Source organism: Emiliania huxleyi (genome assembly GCF_000372725.1).
Source record: "Emiliania huxleyi CCMP1516 chromosome Unknown EMIHUscaffold_147, whole genome shotgun sequence".
Lineage (NCBI taxonomy): Eukaryota > Haptophyta > Isochrysidales > Noelaerhabdaceae > Emiliania > Emiliania huxleyi.
The window spans coordinates 1-16,738 of NW_005201123.1; the positions used below are offsets into that span (position 1 = coordinate 1).

Sequence of the window (16,738 nt, forward strand, 5' to 3'; positions counted from 1 at the left end):
CAAGGCGATCGGCGCGCGGCCGTCGCGCAAAGAGGCGGCGCCCAAGGCGGCGCGCAAGAGGCCTCAAAAGGGCGCGGCCGCCGCCCCGGCCGCCGCCCCCGCCGCCGCCCCCGCCGCCGAGGCGGGCGGCGGCGGCGGCGGCGGCGGGCGCAGCAGCTCGAAAAAGCCAAAGATCGATCCGGGGACGGCGCAGTGGGCGAGCCAGCGCCCCCCCGCGGGCGCAGCGACGGTCGCCGCCGGGCAGGGGGTGCTTCCCACGGGGCCGTCGAGCTCGGCCGACGGCGCAGGGGGCGCCGCCACGCTGGGCGCGGGCGACGCGGCGATGCGGCAGCTGCTGCAGTCGGTGCTGCGGCCGCAGGCTAACGGGATGCCCCCGTCTCGCTCGACGATTGAGCTGCTGCAGTACCTCGAGGGCGCGGCCCAGAGGACGATGCAGGGGCAGGGGCAGGGGGAGGGTGGCGAGGGCGGGCCGGTGATGCCCGCCGTCCCCTCCTCCAACTCGTTCGCCTCGCTGATGAGCTTGCTCAAGAGCTCAAACTCGCTGCAGCACCTCGCCGAGCAAGCAGAGGCGGGCGGCGCGCCGGCGCCGGTGCGCGTCCCACTTCGAGACGCCTCGAGACAGTCCCGAGACGCTCCCCGCTCGGCCCCTCGCCAAGCACGCGCCTCCAATCTCACGCTTCCCTTGCCGAGTCCCACGGCTCCTGTGTTTTGCGCGCACGCGACACCCCCGCAAGATGCCTACTAAGGTGGTACCTGCCTTATGCGCCCATCACACGTCCACGCCCCTCAGGGCACGTCCGAGCTCAACCTTGCGGCGCTCGTGCGCGCGGCATCGAGCAGCGACATGGGAGCGTCGGGGAGCATGCCGCCGCCGTCGGTGAGCGCCATTTCAGAGAGCGCGTCCGAGACGAACCCTGACCCGCAATGCACGAGATCCGGGCTTGTGCGAGTCACTTATGGGACACTTCCAAGCGACGCTCCCCTGGAGCCCAGCCTTCTAGCACCGCGCCGCCCCGCCGACCCGCCCCTCGCCCCGCGCCATCCGCAGGTGCTTCCGTGGTCGGGGGGGCGGCGGAACTCGTGGGGCAGCCTCACCGGCGCGCCGTCGACGGACGACTTGGCAGAGCTGACGGCGCTGGCAAACGGGCTCAAGGAGTCGCCGTCGGTGACGTCGCTGATGGAACTGGTGCGGTCGAGCTCGGCGGCGTCGCTGCTCGACCTCGTCGGCCAGCCCAACGGCAGCGCGACCAACATCGCCGGCCTCGAGTGAGCCGCCGCCCGCCGCCCGCGGCCGGCCCTCTGTGACTCTACTGCCGACTCCCATGCCGCGATCCCATGCTGCGTCGTGCCCATGCCCACGTCCAAGTCCTCGCCCGCGCCGTCCGCGTCCGCTCCCGCGCCACTCCCCTGAGGAGTCGCCAGCACAGCCGCCGCCGGCGCACCGCCGCCGGCTGGCTGTAGACACCGAGCCCCCGCCCATGTCGTGAGAGAAGCTCTGAGGCGGGGGCGAGTGCGCTATTGTGTGTGCGCCCGAGCCCGGCAACAGCGAGCGCCGCGCCCAGCGCGGCGCTGCGGCCTGGCTGCCGGGCGTGGGCGGGTGTGTCTACTGCTGGGGGGCGGGCGGGTCTCGGAGCCCCATCGCGGCGCCCGTCTGCGCGGCCGCGGTTCGGCTCTGACGCGGCGCCGCCCGTCCCCACTGTGACAGCTTTCTTCTCGTCTTGGGTCCGTACCTTCGTTGTTGAGTTATGTGTTTGCGCCGACGAGAAAAAAAGACGCGCGAAACCAGAGGAAAATTACGTGCAGGCCACAAGGCCTTGCCAGTCAGTTGCCTTGCCGTGTGAATGCTGAATCGTGTGCGTGAGAGAGAGGCGGCAGCACCCACTGAGCACCCACCCACGGTGCCAAGGGCACAAACAACAGCAGGAACAACACAGGCGACAGGGCACGCGACGTGAGGCTAGAGCAGACTGCTCCGCCTTTCATCTGTCTGTGTTAGTGCCAGTGGCAGTGCGCGCCACCGCCAGTCCGCCGTGCCCAGTGTAGTGTTGTGCGAGCAGCGAGGGTGGCCTTCTTTCTAGAATTTTTTTTCGGCTCCCGTGGTGTACCTGTGTCAGTGCCACTGCGCGCCAGTCCCGTGCCCAGTGTTGTGCGAGGGCGGCCTTCTTTCTAGAATTATTTTTCGGCTCCCGTGGTGTACCTGAACCTGTGTTAGTGGATAGTGCCACTGCCAGTGCGCGCTCCAGTCCCGTGCCTAGTGTCATGTGAGAGAGTTCACGATAAAAACTCCCTCGCACAGCACTGGGCACGGGACTGGCGCGCACTGGCACTAACAAATGAGAAAGAGGACCGCCGTGAGAAATGTCCGGCTCTTTACCGGATACCGCGGGACACGCGCGCACGGGTGTCTCCCCCCGCGACCGCGGCACGCAAATGTCAAAATTCAGACACACAGTCCTCAGCCTCAGCCCCGCCAGCCGCACAGACAGACAGACAGACACAGGGCGCGCGAGATTCAGCTCCCACTTGCGGCACCTCCGCCGCCGTCTTTGCCCGCGCGCCAATGGATCCACTTCGCAAGCAACAATATGGGCCATGGAGTTACCGAGTACACCTGTAGGATGATCTTCCGGCGTGTTTCTGGCCTTGGATTCGTGATTAGCACCCTAAATAATGCCGGGGACCGCCCTTACCCGGAGAATTCGGGAGGTCGAGAAATCGACCCCTCTGGCAGCTGGTACCCTTACGGACTCCTACTTCACACATGATCAAGAACAGCCCCACCAAAGCACAGCCCTGCTCAGAGTAGTCATGGAGCACCTCTTGACGATCCAGGTAGCCTCTGGATCGCCACTGCACTCGGCTCCTGTCCAGCCGTCTCGGGCCCGCCCCCAGCAGCACGCCTACCGAGGCGGGTCTGTGCGTTGGTGTGGGCGGCCGAGGCGGTGTGTGAGCGGCCGGGCAGTCCAGCAGGGCTGCAGTGCGCCCTGTGTCCGCGCGGGGTGGTCAGGCTGTGGCCGGGTGTGGAGCGCGGCGGCTATCGGTCGACTATGCGGAAGCGGCCGTTCAAGCGAGGCGGCCGTGCGGCGCACGTTTCGACTTCTACCGCCGCTCCTGCTTGTGGCGGCGAGGTGGGTGGGTGCTCTGGCGGGGTGCAGCGACTCGGGAATTTAGGTGGCCGCGCAGGAGCGCGCGCCGGCCGAGACTGCGCCGAGTTTGAGCTGGGCAAGGAGTGCCAGTGCTTGCGGGGGAGCCCCGGGACACTCGTCTAGGCAGGGGTTGCCCCAACCCCGTCGCCCCCGGGGGGCCGTCGACACGACCGTGCTGGAGGTCGTGCTGGAGGTCGTGTCGGCAATCCATGACCCACCTCGTCGCGGACGGCGACCTCGCCGCCACCGCCGACGACGCCGACGCCGCAGCGGACCTCTTCCTCGAGGCTGGCGTCTGCGTCTTTGAAGCAGCGCTGCCGCCGTCTCTCGTCGCCGCCTGCCGCTCGGTGCTCGAACGCAAGTCGCGGCTGCTGGACGAGCGCCTCGCGGCTCGAGGCGTCGACCTGCAGGCACCGTGGCGCTTCAACGAGGTTTGCCGCCGCCGCTTCGCTCGCTACGACCTCCGCGGCTGGGCGCTCTCCGACGCCATCTTCACCGAGTCTCTGCTGCTGTGGTCAGCCGCGCCGTGGCTGCCGTTTGTGCGGAGCGTGCTCGGAGACGACGTCAAGGAGCTGTGGCGCGGCGTGGTCGACAATCGGCCAGGCAGCGAGACGCAGGGCTGGCACCGCGACGGAGGCTTCCTCTTCCCGAACGGTGCCGAGCACCGACGCCTCCTCCCTCTCTTGACACTCCAACACGCGGACCCTTCCATCACACGCCTGGCGCATTCCCCGAGAGGACTGGTGGTGGGCCGCCCGCAGCCGCGAACAGCGTCTCTTCACGCTTCGAGCTTTAGCAGGCGTCGACCTGCCTCCGCACTGCCTGACCATCTTTGTGCCTCTGGTCGACCTGCTCACCGATGAGCTCGGCCCGCCACAGTTCTTCCCAGGTCAAGCCGAGACTTGGCCGAGACCTAGCCGAGATCTGGCCGAGGTCTGGCCGAGGTCTGGCCGAGGTCTGGCGGAGATTCGGCCATGTGTCTATCTGAGGTCTAGCCGAGATCCAGCCGAGGCCTAGGCGAGGTCTGCGAGATCCCACCAAGCAAACCACCGTTCCCAGCCGAGCGGCGATGGAGGGCTGCAGTGCGGTGAAGCGTCTCTTCACACCTCCAAGCCGTGAACAGGCTCGCAGAGGTGTACGCGCGAGCACCTCTACACTGGCCTCGGCTCTTCACACCTCCAAGCCGTGAACAGGCTCGCAGAGGTGTACGCGCGAGCACCTCTACACTGGCCTCGGCGACGGCAGCTGCCACCTGCCCCACTGCACGCCGCAGCTGTGCGCCGACGCTCTCGCCTTTGACTACCGCATCATCCACCGCGGCCAGGCGAGATCGCCCCGAGATTTCCCGAGATCACTCGAGACCGCCCGAGATCGTGATCACCGAGATCGCCCGAGATCGCCCACCCGGGATTGGCTGATAATGCCGGCGACGTTGCTGAGAACGAAGACTAGTCAACCATACTAGTGACAGTCATGGGCTGCGCGTTCAGCGCGTACCCCTCGAGCGCCATAATACGAGCTTCTCTCGGAACACAGGCTAACCTTAGCAGGGGCGCGGCGCGCCGCTCCAGGCCGATGCTGTGCCTCGTCGCCAAGCCTCCGCTCGCCTCTTCACAGCCGCCCGGTGTGAACAGGCCGATGCTGTACCTCGTCTACGCCAAGCCGTGGTTCACCGACGTCCACAACTTCCCCTCCGACGCGCCCCTCTTTGCGGATCCAGACGCGGCGGTCGGCGGCCAACACGCCGCAAGCAACGAGGGCGGTGGTGGGGCGGGTGGCGGGGCGGGGCAGCAACACGGCGAGCCGCTGCAGCCGTCGCCGCCGCCGTCGCCGCCGCCGCCGCCGCCGGCTCAGCCGCCGCCGCCGCCGCCATCGCGGCCGTTACCAGCGCAGCAGCCGCCGCCGCCGCCGCCGCCGCCGCCGCCACCGCAGCAGCAGCAGCAGCAGCAGCAGCAGCAGCAGCAGCAGCAGCAGCAGCAGCAGCAACCGCAGCAGCAACCGCAGCAGCAGCAGCAGCAGCAGCAGCAGCAGCAGCAACCACAGCAGCAGCAGCAGCAGCAGCAGCAGCAGCAGCAGCAGCAGCATTCGCCGCCCCAGCAGGCTACCTTTGCGTGGGTGCACACTCTCGCTGACGTCTCGCCCCCGTGCGCTTGGGACGACTCCGGCGGTCGCGTCCGCTGCCCGAGCGCTTCGCCGCCGCCGCGCCCGCCGACGCATGTCCTGTACGGAGGGCCGCCTGGCGACCCGTCGCATCAGTTGCTTGCGATCAGTGAGCTGGAGACGCGACTGCGTTTCACCATGAGTGTGGTGCTGGTCGCTGAGACGCCCGAGGCGCCGACCTAGAGACAGACCAGGCCGAGATCAGGCCGAGGCGCCCCAAGGCCGGGCTAGATCTAGGCCACATCTGAGTCGCTGTCTCGAGTTCATCTGTGAGCCACCCCCCCCTTCCCCTTTTCACAGGTGCAGCGCAGTTTGCCGCTCGAGAGCTTGCCGCCAGAGGCGTTGGCCGACGAGCTAACGCCGCCGACGGAGCTGCTGAGGCGGCCTTGTGCCGCCGAGGCCCGCGGCGGCTGTGGCACGGCGTCTCTTCACGCCTCTTGCCATGAACAGACGGCGGTGCGTCGAGGAGGTCCGCTCTGGTGGCGTGTCAGCGACCGCCGGCGTGGACACCTCCACCTACGTCGCCCCAGATGCCCACGGCGGGCACGGACTGTTTGCGGCGACGGCGCTGCCGCGGCACCACATCATCGGCGAGTACACGGGCACGCTCGCGCGCGGCTTCCTCGCTTCCGACACCACGGCTTGTAGCGCGGCTTGCGGCACCGAGAGGCTTTCTGCAGCGCGAGCCCTCGAGGTTCTCGCCAACCTTCGGCGGGATTCGGCCGCATGGTAGGCGCCGACCGGTATTTGATGCGCTACCCGGACGCCGCGGGCAGCCTGCACCTGTCCGCTCGCTCCGCAGGCAGCCTCCTCAGCGTAGATGCGCGTCTCCCAGCAAGCTCTCGAGAGCTCCGCCTCCTCACCGTCGCGGGACTTGAGGCTCAGGCAGCCTGCTCCGCTTCGTCAATCACGCGCCGCGGGGCGCACCGGCGAACAACGCGACTTGCTGGGCGGTGCTCGTGGATGGGGCGTTCCACATACTCGTGGCGACGACGCGTGCGGTCGAGAAGGGGGAGGAGCTCGCGTACGACTACGGGTCTGCGTATTGGGCGAGGCACGGGTGAAGCAGAGCTCCCTTTCTACTTCACCATGAGCCAAGCGCTTTGGTGTGTTTGGGATTGGGTGTGGCTTTCTTATCGGAGTTCTCGCAGTCCTCGAGAGAGAGAGAGAGGAAGGTCCTGGTGCAGAGAAGAATGTACAGGCACAGAGAGAGAGAGACGTACAGATTCGTACAGCGGTCCAGGTGGATATGAAATGTGTTTTATCTCTGTACTATGAGTCACGGTACTGACTTCTGAGTACTGTACATGCCACCTACAGGGTGCCGACGTAAACCACTCCCGACGCGCTAGAGCCGCCATCACATCATCGACGCTCCCGGCCCCGCCTGCAGCGAGCCCCCCGCCTTGCCATTCTCGACTGTGTGGTCCGCGATGCCGTTCAGCGAGTTGAAGAAGGAGATGGCGCCGAGGGCGGCGATGCCGATGATCGCGAGCACCGTTTGGAGCACCTCGGGGAGCGGCGCCTTCCCTTCCTCGCCCGAGGTCGTAAAGAGGCTCAGCTGCTCCGTGCTGAAGCCGGCCAGCACCCCGATGCCGAGGCAGAGGTCGAGGAAGGCGGACCCAGTGATGAGGCCAGACGCGGCGAGGATCGACTCGTGCGTGCGCAGGAACGCCTCGTTCGAGCTCTTGGTGCACATGCGGACCTGCTCGCCCGCGAATCGACACAAGGAGCCGACAAGGATGCCCATGCCGAGAGATGCAGGGAGGTAGAGCCCCACCGCCATGGCCATCGCAGGGATCTGTATGCTCTCGCGCGACACCAGGAAATCCGCAAGGACGCCGACGACGCCAATGCCAATGCCGACGGCTACCGGCTTGAACGGGACCTTCGCGGCGAGCAGCAGCCCGTCGACCAGCGTGGCGAACATCTGGCCCTGCGGCGCAATCAAGCGCTCGGTGCCGAGACCATACGCGTCGTCGGCGACGTACAGCGCGCACGGCACCACGATTGAGCCGGCCAGGCCGCCGATGAGCTGCGCGACGAAACCAGAGCGCGGCGGGAAGCCGCACAGCTGCAGCGCCTTGCAGTCCTGGCTGAGGTCGTTGGCCGCACTTACGGCGACACACGTGCCCGTGAGGACGTTCTGCAGTAGCTCGACGTCGGAAAAGGCGTTGCGTCCCCACGCGAGCAATAGGAGGCAGAAGACGAGGGCGGTGATGAAGATGGTGCCCGAGACCGGCGACGCGGACGTTCCGATCTGGAGGGAGAGGACGGCGCCTAATCATGGACATGTGCTGTGAAGAGACGCTCCTTCCCCTCCTCCCCTATCCCTCGTTTGGGTTGTCTGTTTTCTTTCTTTCTTCGGCTCCGGTGGTGAGCCGGTGTGTGTGCCAGTCCGCGCCAGTCCGCGCCCTTGTCGTGCCAGTGTGCTGTGAGAGAGGCTTATATCTTAAGAATTCTTTCTTTTAAGATATTTCTGGGACATGCACACCCATTTCACAGCACTTGGCAGGACGTGAGGGGACGCACGTTCGTTGTCGGCGGATGCTGATTAAAAAGATTCACAAGACGGTGTTCTTTACGCTTTCTCTAAAACAAACGAAAAAGAAAAACTGCGTCGCCGGGACGCGTCCCAGATTGGAGGTGCACGCCCAAGGTGAGAGCGCAGCTGGCGCTTGGACGCTCATCGTTCTCGACTGGGTGCGCGACCTGGGCCCGCGCTCCCCCCGGCTATTGTCGCGATTCACATTCATATCTCCACCGACGGCCACGCGGCGGCGGCGGCCTCGCTCGCCGGCTCGATGTTGAGGCCTGTCGAGGTGCTCCTCGATCTGACTGACGACTCGCTCCTCACACTCGCCTTTGTCATCGGCGAGAACCGGGTACCGAGCGTGCGGCGCCAGCGTGCGCTCATGTGGGACTCGCCCATCACGAGTGCAGCAATCGAGCTGAAGGCACTGTCGTGCACATGCCACGCACTGCACACGCTTCTGGCGCCGCACTTGACGACGCTTCGCGAGCACCTCTTGGAGAAGCTGCGGTGCTCCCAGGGCAGCACCGACGTTACCCGCAGAAGGCTCGCCGACCAGACCCTGCTGCTCTGGCGCTCGGCGCTTCTGAAACCTCAGCACCGTTGCGCTGCCCTGGCTGAGGACAGGGTGGCTGTGAACCCTGCCCAGCTAGCGGCCACCGAGCGCGAGATCGCAGCCCTCACGCTGCCTGCCGATGGCAGAGCACGCCCACGCTCGCGCACCACGCGAAGTCGCCTAAAGCTCGCACCGGCGCAATCTTAGCTCGGCCTTAGCTCAGCGTTTCCGACACAGCGGTCACAGTGGCCGCTCGGCTACTACCTGATAGTCCTACCACATGGCCGAAGCTGAGCTGCTACTTCTGCTACGATATAGCCCATCACCTGGCCGCAGCTGAGCACACTCAGTAACAGCTTCACGCTTAGTCCGGACGTTGCTGTCTTTGTGAGCGTTATTGATCCATTGCCAGGCTTTAGGGAGGGGGAGAGGGAGTAGGGAGAGATCTCCGGTAGCCACAGCTCGTACGCGATCCCAGGGCAGGGGGGTGTGGATTCTGGAGCTCTAAGGGGGGACAGAGAGAGGAAGGGAGATTGGTGTGCCTGTTTTTCGCGCTAAAGCATTTTCCCCCCTCTAGCCTCTAGGTGTCGAGCTCGAGACTCTATATTTTTTTGATTTTCGTTGTTGCGGCACAGCGAGAGCACGACCACGAGATGCGTTCAAAGTTCAATTTTGATTATTCATCCACTTTTTGTGAAATTTGGACATTTCTCACACGTTGTGTGCTAGGAAAGCTGGCTGCCGCCCAAGGCATGGCCGTCAAGCGGAGATAAGGCGCGGAGATGCGGCGGTGAGTGCGGCGGCGAAACTGCGTGGAGAACCACGGCGCACCTGGCAGGGCGTCCTAGTGACGCACCCGCCTCACGCGCCGCCTCCGCCGCCGCCGTCGCCGCCGCCGCCGGGCCCTTTGTCACCGTCCGACTCCGGGGCGATGGATGAGGTGAGGCCCCACCTGTCGGCGGAGCGGCGGCGTGTCAAGGGGCGCGAGAAAGCTTTTGCTCGCCCCCCGTGCGACCGCCCGTGTGCCGCATGTCTGACTGTCGCTGTCTGGTCGTGCGATGACGGTCCCGGGGCTGTGCTGTTGTGTGAAGGGGGCGCGGGCGAGGAGGCGCCTCGACTGCACCTCGACTGCATCTCGGCTGTACCTCGGCTCTGTCCCTCGACTGTACCTCGGCTGTGTGCCTCGCCTGTGTGCCTCGGCTGTACCTGTATCTCGACTGTACCGCAGCTGTGCCTCGGCTGTACCTCGGCTGTACCTCGGCGGCATCTCGGCGGCATCTCGGCGCATCTCGGCGACGTCTCACTTTTGCAGCTCCATGCAGTACTTCTTGGCCTGCTGCTTCCAGGTGATGGTGACGGTCGCAGAGCCCATCGTATGCACCTACAGGAGATGATAACGGGGGCGATATCAGGGACGTGTCGGGACGATGTCGGGTCGGGGACGTGTCAGAGCGGTGTCGGAGACGTGTCAGAGCGGTGTCGGGGACGTGTCAAAGCGGTGTCGGGGACGCGTCAGAGCGGTGTCGGGGACGATGCCAGGGCGATGCCCCAGGGACGCGTCGGGGACGCGTCGGTGTGAGGTGTCTGGGGACTGGATCGAAGAGCCGGGTAGGCTCTGCGAAAGGGCCCTCTCGTACCGCTGGGTGTCTTGCGAGTCTGCGTGTCTGTCTCGCGTCCACCCATACCGCGTTGGTGTCCAGTCCGAGCCTCTGACTGTTCTTCGCCCCTCCATCTGTCTATCGCACCGTGGTTGTGATGCGGTGGGCCTTCTTCCGCGTGACCGTCTTGACGACCGAGACGATCGCGTAGATGACGTAGTCCCACGTGTGCACCTGCGCCGCACGCGCGTGCGTTGGGCGAGGCAACTCTGGCGGCGGCGGCGGCGGGCGCGGCGCGGCGCAGGCCGAGCGGCGCTGTCGTGTCGGATGGGGTGCGCTTTACGGCTGCGAAGGCCGCCGATCGGTGGCACCAGCGGCCGAGGCGAGGGCCAGCGGTAGGGGAGGTGCGGCGGCGGCGAGCAGCAGAGTGCGGGGAGTCTTGCGTCAGCTGGCGCACGTCATCGTTGTGTATCAGCAGCCGCCACATCGGCTCGTTTGCAATCTCCTCCTTGCTCATCTGCTTGGGCTCGGCCTTGGGCCGCTCCACCACCGCCGCGCCGCCCTTCTTCGCCTTCTTCTCCCGCTCCAGCCCCTCCTGCATCCACACGCCACCCGCCGCAGCCGCTGCAGCCGCGCCAATCGCACCGCGCGGCCGAGCTGCGGCCGCCGCAAACCGCGGCTGCAGCAGCGGCCCCCGCGCAGGCTGCGGCCGCAGCGCTGTTCTCGCGGGGTGCAGCGTCAGCGCCGGCGCTACCAAGACAACCGCCAGCAGAGACATGATCGCGGCGCGGCGACGAGTGCGTGAGCTGAGCAGCGCGGCGAGCTCTCGATCAGAGGCGCCACCAAAAGAAATCACACGCGTCGGCATCCCATTTGGTGTGTCCGTTTTATTTATTTATTTATGTCCTCCCATCCCTCCCTTGGGTTGTCTGTTATCTTTCTTTTCTTTCTTTAGCTTGGGTGAGTTTCATCATCGTCATGGCTGCTGTCTCGCTCGCTCGTGCGTCCTTGGAACTTGTGCCCGCCTCCTTCTCCTATGAGCTCGTATGCCACGTCGCCGCCTGTGTTTGGGTTTCTATGTTTGCGATTTGGAATTTGGTATTTGTCCAACTCTTTGTTTATTTATTTATTGCCGACTGCACTCCAAGTGCTCCGAACTCGCCCTCCCCGGTCGAGTTGACTCATCGCTGACCTCAACCGCCAAGCTCGAAAGGCGTCTTGCAGTCGCAGGATGCGCCAGCGCCCGGTGCTGCTTGCATACGTACCGCGACAGCCTCCGGGCCGCCATGTACCGTGACCAACAACCGGCTCCACGGACGCCGGCCTGGGGCGGCCAACACTTGAGCACTTGAGCACTGGATATCTACTCGAGTAGATAGGGTCGTTCCGCATGGTACGGGACCCTCGATCGTCTCGCCCTCCCTCACTGGTGTGTTCATTGGGGGGGGGGGGGGGGGGTCATACACGGTACAGGATCGAGGTGCACGCCAACACTTCGAGAGACCTCGAGAACGCAAGCCCTCCCGTCGTCCACAAGAGAGCTCACACACAACACGGGCGCCCGGCGTGCGACTTCTTGTTTGATTTCCCACCGATCCCGCGATTGCGCGAGCGAGGTCCGGACACCGGAGCGCGGCGGAGTAGACCAATAAGCATCTTGCCATTTCGACCAAGCGCGAAAGCGGAAAGGATAAAGGAAGCTGACACTGATGTAGTGACGTTGTATGTGGAATTTTGTCTCGAGGATGTGGATGTGTCCGGTTTGCGGCGGAAATTGCCGTAAACGGAAAATTATTCAGCAGAAGTGTGTGTCTGGCCCGTTTCGCCAGCGCCGATATAAACACCGATATAAGACACATGTGCATCTTTGCCTCACCCCTGCGCGAAAGCGAGCGCATCTCCTGGGCAGCACCCTCCCGCAGTGCCGACGGCCTGTATGTGTGCGTTCGGGCAACGGAGCCGCGCCTCGTGCCACCCTCTAGGGCCGACTCGGCGCGCCGTCGAGCGCTCGCAGTCGACGCCACACTAGCCGTGGCGGTCACGGCATAGACCTGCACCGCGACTCAGAGCTGCAGCCCTTCGTACTTTTGCGACCCTCCGCGCACCTTGGCGCTGATGTGCCTCCTCGTGGCGACGTAGCGCACGACATGGGCCGGCGCGCCCGGCGCGTCCGAGGCGGCCTGCCAGTCGCTGCGCCACTCGGCGACGTGCTGGTCGATGAGCTGCATCAGCGACGAGATGTACGCCAGTGTGACGAGGTCGTTGCCCTGCTCGTAGTGCCACAAGTACGCGTCTAGGATCTCGACGAAGAGCGGGGCGTGCATCCCCGACCGCTTGCAGCCGTCGGCGATCTTGAGCGCGCGCTGCAGGCACTCAGGACACGAGTGACGCAGGGAGATATGGGGAGACATGGGGAGATATGGGGAGATATCACCTGCAGGCACTCGAGCGCGCGCTGCGCGTTGCGGTGGGGCGAGAGCCCCGCGAGCGGCCAAAAGGCAAAGGACGCCTTCGCGACGGCGCGCGCCTACTTGCGGCGTCAGCCGTGAAGAGGCGCCGTTCACGGCTGCGCCGGGTCTGTGCTTTGCGGCGGCGCTGTTCCTGGTCGGGCTTCTTGAGCAGCGTGGCGCCGTACTGCGTGGCGGAGCGCGCGAGCGTCTCGTACTGCTCGGCGGAGAAGGACGTCATGTGCGGCAGCGCGGCCGAGAGGAGGGAGAGTGCCGCCAGCTTGGCGCTCTGCTCGGCCACCTCCTCCTCGAAGAGCGTGAAGGCCTGCGTGAGGTACTCGTACGCGCCGTCGTCGTCGCCGCAGCTGTCCGCCACCTGCGCGCACTGCACGTACAGGCGCAGCGCGAGGTTGGGCGCGGCGGCGGTCACCGCCTGGACGATCTGGCCGACAAAGGCGAGCAGCTTGCCGCACGACACCTCGAGCGTGGCCCCGCCCTCCTCGGCCAGCCGCACGCGGCGCGCCAGCTGGTCGCAGGACGGCGGCGTGGTGGGCGGTGGGCGGGTGGGGCGGTGGGCGGGTGGGGCGGGAGGGGTGGCTCCTCGCCTCATCAGCCGGGCCGCGGGGTGGGTGGGGTGATGTGGGGTGGGGTGGGGTGGGGTGGGTGAGGGTGGGGTGGGCTCCTGCAGGAAGCGGAAGAGGAGCGGCACGAGGACGTGGGGCAGCCGACCCGGCGCGGCGGCGGCGGCGTGCTTGTACGCCGCGTTGAGCACGCGCGCCTCAGCGTCGGTGTCCTCGTGCGCGAGCGCGTGCATCATGGCGGCCACCGGCGCCATCTCGCCGGCGAGCTCCGCGTCCAGGCCTAGCCGATGCTAGGAAGTGTCTAGGAAGTGTCTAGGAAGTGTCTAGGAAACGTCCAAGCCTAGCCGATGCTCATGAGCCGATGCGGACTCGCTCTTGGGCCACGGTTGGGCTCTCGGCCGCATCGCGGCGACATCGCGGCGACATCGCGGCGGCATCGCGGCGACATCGCGGCGACATCTCGGCGCGCATCTCCGGCGGGCTCTCGGAGCGCTCTCGGCGACATCTCGCCGTCGGCATCCGAGCGGTCAGAGGCGCCGTTTGCCGTCTCGGCGCCATTGGCCGGCGCGGCGGGCGACGAGTCCCCTTGGAGCAGCGGCGCGCACAGCACGAGCAGCCGGTCTGCGCGGTGCGGGTCGGAGATGACGCAGCCGCGGCCCGCAACCTCCCGCAGCAGGCGCGACACCACTCGGCGCTGCTCGTCGGGCTCGAGCCGCGACACGAGCCTACGTGCGAGATATGGGGAGATGTGGGGAGATGTGGGGAGATGTGGGGAGATGTGGGGAGATGTGGGGAGATGTGGGGAGATGTGGGGAGATGTGGGGAGATGTGGAGCGCCGAGCGTCAGGGCGGGAGGACGGTGCTGTGCAGAGTCGTCTTCAGAGCACCGCGTGAATACAACGGAGAAGAATACAGTGAACACGGCGGAATGCGTGTCCTCTCGAGCGCTGGTTGGAAGACATGGACACGTGTTCCGCTTCTAGGGCCGCCAGCCTCGGCCACTCGGTCAGCTCGAGCACGTACAGCACGTCGCCGCCCTTGCGCTTCAGCGGCAGCGAGAGCAAGTCCTGCACCACCGCCACCGCCCGCTTCTCGGTCACGACGCCGAGCGACTCGAGCCGCGTGCTCGCGAGGGAGAGCGCGCGCTCGAGGTACTCGGTGTGCGCCTCGTACGCCTATCACACGAGATCGGCCGAGATCGGCCGAGGTCGCCCGAGATCGGAGGCGCTCGGGCCTCGGCTTGATGAGTCTCGATCTCGTGCAATCTCCGGGCGCATCTCGGGCAGCCTGGGCGCATCTCGCCTCCAGCGCGAGCCGCGCGAGGGCGAGGGCGAGGGCGAGCGACGGCAGCAGCCGCAGCGAGGCGCAGCGCCGCTCGACGTGGTCGGCGACGGGCGTGAAGACGTCGCGCGCCTCTGTTTCGCCGTCGGCAGGCTCGAGCGCGCAGAGGCGGCTGATCAGGTGCGAGAGGATCGCCTGCCGAGGCTTCGCCGAGATACAGCCGAGATATAGCACAGAGGATGGCCGCATACGAGAGGAAGGCGGCGGCGGCGGCGAAGGCGGCGGCGGCGGCGGCGGCGAAGGCGGCGGCGGCGGCGGCGAAGGCGGCGGCGGCGGCGGCGTGTGTGTGTGTGTGTGTGTGCGTATGTGTGTGTGTGTGTGTGTGTGTGTGTGTGTGTGTGTGTGTGTGTGTGTGTGTGTGTGTGTGTGTGTGTGTGTGTGTGTGTGTGTGTGTGTGTGTGTGTGTGTGTGTGTGAGTGAGTGTGTGTGTGCGTATGTGTGTGTGTGTGTGTGTGTGTGTGTGTGTGTGTGTGTGTGTGTGTGTGTGTGTGTGTGTGTGTGTGCGTATGTGTGCGTGCGTGAGTGTGTGTGCGCGTGTGCGTCGGCTATCTCTCGGCTATCTCTCGGCTACATCTTGGGTGCCGACTCGTCGGCGGCAGCGGAGAGCCAGGAGAGGAAGCGGAGGAGGGTGGGGAGCGTGGCGGTGTGGTACGCGACCGGGAAGACCTGGCAGACGCACTCGAGGAGGTACTCCTGCGCCAGCCCGTCCTTGCACGACACGATCAGCTCGAGCAGCGGCTGCACCACCTCTGCGGTGTACACCTGCGCAGCCGGCGGCGGCGCCGGCCTCTACTCTCGCGCCTTGCGCTTGCGATCTGATGTCTTGCCCGTACGCGGTGTCGGCAGAGACCGTTTGCCGCCGCGTGCGCCCCGGCATGGATTGCGCCAGTCTATCGCCGTTTGTGTGCTGCGCCGCATGCCCCCGCCCCGAGGTCTACTTCACACACCTGCAGCGTCACCCCCTCCAGCGAGGCCAGGCGGTGCAAGTTGCCGCCGACGACCACCTTGAGCTCGGCGCGCTCCTGCTCACAGCCGCAGCCGTGAAGAGACGCCGTCCACAGCTGCAGCACCACCCTTGACACGGCGCGCTCCTTCTCGCGCTGCTCCTTGTTCGCCGCCGGCCCCTGGTGCTGCATCCGCACCTGTGGAGAGAGAGGTGGGGAGAGAGGTGGGGAGAGAGGTGGGGAGAGAGGTGGGGAGAGAGGTGGGGAGAGAGATGGGGAGAGAGGTGGGGAGAGAGGTGGGGAGAGAGGTGGGGAGAGAGGTGGGGAGAGAGGTGGGGAGAGAGGTGGGGAGAGAGGTGGGGAGAGAGGTGGGGAGAGAGATGGGGAGAGAGGTGGGGAGACGCACCCAGAGCTTTGCCATCTCGCCGAAGTTGGCGAGGACGATCTTGATTGCGTCCGAGACGGTCCCTCCCTCGCCCTCGTAGTCCGACCTGAGAGAGCATGCGTGCGTGCGTGCGTGTGTGCGTGCGTGCGTGTGTGTGTGTGTGTGTGTGTGTGTGTGTGTGTGTCTGTCTGTGTTTGTGTCTGTGTAGTCAGACCCCGTGTCTGGCAGCCGCTCGCGCGTGCACTGCAGCAGGTAGTTGCGCAGGAAGAGGCCGCGCAGCGGCTGCTGCACCCCCTTGCAGTGCTCGACCAGGTCCTCGAGGACGACCTTCGCGGCCGCCTCCTTGGACTGAAGAAAGACGCGGCCGACCGCCAGCAGCAGGTACAAGCGCGGGAGCACGTTGCCCGCGTGCTGGACGAGCTCGTAAAGCTCGACCATGGGGCGGCCGCGCTCGTGCTCCGCCTCGAAGAACTCCTCCAGGTGCCGCAGCTCCGTCGTCACGTCGATGTACACCTCGTAGTACGCCTTTGGCCCGAGCGCCGACGTGCGGAGCTCGCCGATCATCGTCGCGGCATGGTGGAGGGCAGTGCGGAGGTGGCGCTGGTCGAGCGCCTGCGAGGCGTTGGAGCGCGGCGGGGACGATCACACGAGCGGGCGGCGCGGCGACGGCGTGCCGAGGCTGGCGGCAGGCGCGGGCGATGTGCGGTGCTGCTGGGGCGTGTGTCGCTCGTATATCTGCGGGGATTGCGCGCCTTCTTCATATAAAACGCCTGCTGCTTGATCGCCTGCTTGGCCGGGGCGAGGGCCTCGGCTGCGCTCATCGCGTGACACACAGAGCGGCGGCCAACTCCAGCGCCGCGAACGACTCGGTGAGACTTGTCCTGTCGGTGAGACTTTTGTTCACAGCCTTGTTATTGAGAAGAAAATACCTCCGCTGGCGCTGTGCGCTGGCCTGTGAGGGGTTGAGGTGCGAGCCCTGGAGGCCCTGGGGATGGGGGGGTTCACAGATAGGTTGATAAGAAACAAGAAGCACACATCGCACAGACA

The 16,738-nt window shown here is 66.1% G+C and overlaps 7 protein-coding genes across 7 annotated transcripts; 3 read left to right on the forward strand and 4 right to left on the reverse strand.

Annotated features, from left to right (window-relative positions):
* EMIHUDRAFT_455523 (hypothetical protein) lies at positions 1-1,655 on the forward strand. Its single transcript, XM_005786982.1, has 3 exons — positions 1-589; positions 791-877; positions 1,049-1,655. Exons 1-3 carry the CDS (start codon positions 323-325, stop codon positions 1,268-1,270), a joined length of 576 nt encoding a protein of 191 aa, XP_005787039.1. The 5' UTR covers positions 1-322; the 3' UTR covers positions 1,271-1,655.
* Positions 1,656-5,031: 3,376 nt separating this feature from the next.
* Positions 5,032-5,663, reverse strand: EMIHUDRAFT_363354 (hypothetical protein; the record flags this gene model as incomplete). The annotated part of the gene is made up of 2 exons (XM_005786983.1): positions 5,605-5,663; positions 5,032-5,231 (listed from the first exon to the last, which is right to left on the reverse strand). A coding segment is annotated over exon 2 (200 nt), but the record flags the coding sequence as incomplete, so codon positions are not given.
* Positions 5,664-5,827: 164 nt separating this feature from the next.
* On the forward strand, positions 5,828-6,598 carry EMIHUDRAFT_363356 (hypothetical protein). The gene is made up of 2 exons (XM_005786984.1): positions 5,828-6,108; positions 6,192-6,598. The coding sequence occupies exons 1-2, from the start codon at positions 6,057-6,059 to the stop codon at positions 6,368-6,370; spliced, it is 231 nt and encodes a 76-aa protein (XP_005787041.1). The 5' UTR covers positions 5,828-6,056; the 3' UTR covers positions 6,371-6,598.
* Positions 6,599-6,666: 68 nt separating this feature from the next.
* EMIHUDRAFT_228348 (hypothetical protein) lies at positions 6,667-7,804 on the reverse strand (the record flags this gene model as incomplete). Its single annotated transcript, XM_005786985.1, has 2 exons — positions 6,667-7,566; positions 7,799-7,804. 2 exons carry the CDS (start codon positions 7,802-7,804, stop codon positions 6,667-6,669), a joined length of 906 nt encoding a protein of 301 aa, XP_005787042.1.
* Positions 7,805-7,955: 151 nt separating this feature from the next.
* EMIHUDRAFT_441190 (hypothetical protein) lies at positions 7,956-9,019 on the forward strand. Its single transcript, XM_005786986.1, has one exon. It carries the CDS (start codon positions 8,111-8,113, stop codon positions 8,600-8,602), a length of 492 nt encoding a protein of 163 aa, XP_005787043.1. The 5' UTR covers positions 7,956-8,110; the 3' UTR covers positions 8,603-9,019.
* Positions 9,020-9,073: 54 nt separating this feature from the next.
* EMIHUDRAFT_455525 (hypothetical protein) lies at positions 9,074-10,804 on the reverse strand. The gene is made up of 4 exons (XM_005786987.1): positions 10,451-10,804; positions 10,141-10,227; positions 9,700-9,776; positions 9,074-9,347 (listed from the first exon to the last, which is right to left on the reverse strand). The coding sequence occupies exons 1-4, from the start codon at positions 10,769-10,771 to the stop codon at positions 9,257-9,259; spliced, it is 576 nt and encodes a 191-aa protein (XP_005787044.1). The 5' UTR covers positions 10,772-10,804; the 3' UTR covers positions 9,074-9,256.
* A 1,012-nt stretch (positions 10,805-11,816) lies between these two features.
* Positions 11,817-16,255, reverse strand: EMIHUDRAFT_467558 (hypothetical protein; the record flags this gene model as incomplete). The annotated part of the gene is made up of 10 exons (XM_005786988.1): positions 11,817-12,356; positions 12,428-12,520; positions 12,742-13,045; positions 13,627-13,746; positions 14,024-14,196; positions 14,324-14,497; positions 14,945-15,124; positions 15,310-15,504; positions 15,713-15,797; positions 15,906-16,255. 10 exons carry the CDS (start codon positions 16,253-16,255, stop codon positions 12,057-12,059), a joined length of 1,974 nt encoding a protein of 657 aa, XP_005787045.1. The 3' UTR covers positions 11,817-12,056.
* Positions 16,256-16,738: the final 483 nt, after the last annotated feature.